The 4,018-nt window shown below is 46.7% G+C and overlaps 1 protein-coding gene across 1 annotated transcript; it reads left to right on the top strand.

Annotated features, from left to right (window-relative positions):
- The first annotated feature begins 1,178 nt into the window (after window positions 1–1,178).
- Window positions 1,179–1,868, top strand: LOC123426643. The gene has a single exon (XM_045110508.1). The coding sequence runs from the start codon at window positions 1,179–1,181 to the stop codon at window positions 1,866–1,868; it is 690 nt and encodes a 229-aa protein (XP_044966443.1).
- The last annotated feature ends 2,150 nt before the right edge of the window (window positions 1,869–4,018 follow it).

Here is a 4,018-nt window from a genome sequence, read left to right on the forward strand (position 1 = left end):
GCATGGTGTTGCATGGGATCTAAGGGCCGAGATTGAGTGCATGCAAATAGAGAGAGAGAGATGGATAGATACCTGCTGGCTGTAGCTTGCACCGGCAAGAAAGGAGATGACCGGCGAGGAAGGAGGGAGTAGCTCTGGGCGGTGGGGCGTCGGGCGGCGGCGGTGAGGTTCCTCCTCCGCGGGGAAGAGGCGGCGGTGGAGAGAGAGTTCGGGGAGGGCTCCTCCTCCGGGTGAGGCCGAGGTGCAGCAGCTTTCGGGCTGCTGCCGCTGCTCGCGGCGGCGGCTAGGGCGGCGGTGGGGTGAGGCGCCGGCGGCGGCTTGTGGAGGCGGCGGTGGAGACGGCGGCTAGGGTTGGGGAGAGGTGACGGTGGGGGGGGGGTTATATAGGCTTAGGGGAGGAGAGTAGAAAGGAAGGAGAGGGAGAACTTTGGGAAGGAGATCACGGGAGAGAAAATAGGAAAGAGAGGGAGAGGTGGCGGTGGAGACAAAAGGAAAAGGAGGGAGGAGAAATAGGAAAGAGAGAATAAGGAAAGGGGAGGGAGGAGAACGTGGGGAGGGAGAGGGATTGGGGAACGTGGGGGAGGGGGTTGCATGCATGGAAGGTGCATGCGTGCATGCATGGGGGCGGCTGGCTGAGCCCGTGTGGCTCGGCCTGGCAGTGTTCTTCCTTTTTTTTTGAAAAAAAACAAACAAACAGCAGTAAAAAGAAAATAAAAAATAAATAAAATATGGCCTCACTAACAAATACTAGAAAGAGTACTAATAAATAATACATATAGGAACCCTAGTTCCACCTAATGCAATTTTTTTTAAAAAGTTTTATGCAAATAGATCACACAACGCGATCGAAAAAAAAACTCGACTAAAATAATTCGGAGTTTGGAAGAATTTGCAAAAACCAAAAATGGTGACTTTAACTCACAGGGGAGAAGTCATATTATCTCCGCTCACACAACGCGATCGAAAAAAAAAACTCGACTAAAATAATTCGGAGTTTGGAAAAATTTGCAAAAACCAAAAATGGTGACTTTAACTCACAGGGGAGAAGTCATATTATCTCCGCTCCGATAAATTGCCCGCAGTCACATAACGATAAAATTTTTCAGAATACGCAATGATGCATAAAATATGAGATGCAAATGAATGATCTATTAACATCCGAATTTGAGAAAATTGGGATGTTACACTTGCACAGCCTTCGGCCCCTGCTGCGCTCCCTGCTGGCCCTCCTCCCGTGGTGGAGATGGCCGCCGACGGAGGTGGAGATGGCCGCTGGTGGCGAGGTCGTCCAAACGCCCGACTCGGCGTCGCCGACGGTGCCATCGGCGAGGGTGTCGATCTGGGAGTTGGTGCGCGCGTGCGGGGTGTGGGGCCGGGAGGTCAACAAGGCCGACCTACAGCGCCGCGTCGTCATGCCGCTCTGCGCACACCGGGCCGTGGCCGCCGCGGTCGCCGAGAAGGACGAGGCCGCAGGCGTGGTCGTCGCGGCCGCTGCCAGGGAGGAGAAGGTGGAGGAGGCGGAGGAAGATGGGCGAGCGAAATCCATCACGGCAGCTCACCGCCCGCAACCGCAGATCGAATCAATCAGCGCACGGTCTCTCCGCCCACCACGCCAGCAAACCGCCGCAATGCCGCACGCCTGCGCCCGACCGCCGCCGTCGGAGCAGGGCCCAAGCGCCTCCCCCTCCTCCGCCCTGGCGGCAGACTCCTCCATCGCGGCCCTCATCGGCGGCGAGGTGGTGACGCCGATGGTCGTGTTCGTCCACTCCAAGAGCGGCGGCCGCCACGGGCCCGAGCTCAAAGTGCGGCTCCACGAGCTCATCAGCAAGGAGCAGGTGACGACCTGCACGCACCAAGTAGCTCGGTAGATTTCTTACATGCACCGAGTAGTTTACTATGCAGATAGTTTCTTTCTTGAAGCAAAGGGATTGCTCCACCTATTTTTATTAGGGAAACTAGCCAACTACAGAGACAGTATATCCTATCTAGGTCTCTCTATTTTCTTCTTACGTAGCTTTTAGTCTATATTTCCTTGATAGATGAAACTATGGAGCGAAACATGAGTTGTACTGTCAACTGATGGCTCACTTCATTTTGAAGTAGCTTAGGTGGCCGCCGCCACTTCCTGCACCTAAGTAAAGTCATATTTCCATTTCATATTTCCATCTATTAAATATACATTCCTGCACCTAACTAGATAAAATTAAGTGTCCACGAAGTGCTATCAGTATCAATTTTGAAAACTGTTTATGTTGACATGACATAAATAAATCCTATCATTTTGGTAGAGTGAAGTTTTGTATTGTGCACTCCAAAATTTAAACCGTTTTTTATTCTAAATGATCGTGTTTGATGTGCCTTCTAATGTATTTCATCTTGTAATGTAGTTGCATGTACATTAAGAGTACAAGGTGCGTTGATGACCATCAGCTTCTAAGGACAAATCCAATGGTGGTGTGGACGTCCTTGTAGATCAGCTCCGATTATAAAGTTAGAAGAAGCTTTACTTCATGTTGGAACAAAATGGAAGTTTCCTGTGATGTGATGATGTTTGTTATTTTATAGATTGTAAGTTGATGGTATATTGACTACTGCTAGATATTATATGCCCTGTTAATTTGCTAAGTTACTATGATGTGAATACCGTCTCGCTGGATAGAAGATGAGTTAAAACAGGACATGACTCATACGGATTATAAAACAAAACGTGGTAGAATAATGAGAAACTAGTTAAGAAAATTTCTAAAAGCAAGCATAATTCTCATGGCCCAATAATGTTTTTTTAAAACAACAACCCAATTAAAAATAGGTCTTTGAAAGTAATAAATGGGCCATATTTATGGGCTTGGTCCGTTAGGCCACTAAAAATGCCATGTCAGATTACGTGTGATGTCCATGTCATTTTTCCTTGCCATGTCACCTCATGCCACGTGGATGGTGCCATGTCAGCTCAGCCACATCATATCATACGTGGATGAGGTTCATAGGTAATGACCAATTTTTTGGTCAACAGATTCTATGACCTATTGTTTTCGGTCATAGGATCCTTGACCAAAAAACAGGAAAGGTCATCTTTGTTTGTTCTCGACGGCCAACTGTTGACCCTCTGATTTTGGTCAAAAGAAGGTCATATATCAGAAATAATGACAATTCAATGAACAAAATGGTGGGTCATTATCGACTGTATTTCTTGTAGTGCGACAACTACGAGAACAACAACAACAACAACAACAACAACGGCATCATCGACAATACTGACAACAACAACAACAACGACAACAACGACGACCATAACGACAACGACGACCACGACGACAACGACGAAAACAATGACATCATAGACAACAATAACAACAACAAGGATGACGACAAAAATGACCACAACGATAACGACGACAACAACAACAACGACGACGACAACGACAACAAAGACTAGAATGACAACAATAACAACAACACAACAAAACTATGATGATGACGATGACAACAAGAAGAACAACAAGAAAAACAACAAGAACAACAAAATGAACAACAACAAGAACAACAATGACGACGATGACGATGACGATGATGACAGTGATGAAAAAAATGACGACGGCGACGATGACGAGGATGACGACGATGACGACGACGAGCATGACGACGACGACGACAAAGACAACACGAACAACAACAACAACAACAACAACAACAACAACAACAACAACAACAACAACAACAACAACAACAACAACAACAACAACAACAACGACAACCACAACAACAACAACAAAAACAACAACAACAACGACGACGACGACGACAACATCAACGACGACAACAACAACAACAACAACAACAACAACAACAACGACAACAACCACAACAACAACAACAAAAACAACAACAACGACGACGACGACGACATCAACGACGACAACAACAACAACAACAACAACAACAACAACAACAACAACAACAACAACAACAACATCAACATCAACAATAAAAACAACAAGAACAACAACAAAAACAACAA

Source organism: Hordeum vulgare, chromosome 2H (genome assembly GCF_904849725.1).
Source record: "Hordeum vulgare subsp. vulgare chromosome 2H, MorexV3_pseudomolecules_assembly, whole genome shotgun sequence".
Lineage (NCBI taxonomy): Eukaryota > Viridiplantae > Streptophyta > Magnoliopsida > Poales > Poaceae > Hordeum > Hordeum vulgare.

Bases quoted from the DNA above. Each gene is read 5' to 3' on its own strand.
- LOC123426643 (XM_045110508.1), top strand. From the start codon at position 1,179: ATGTTACACTTGCACAGCCTTCGGCCCCTGCTGCGCTCCCTGCTGGCC.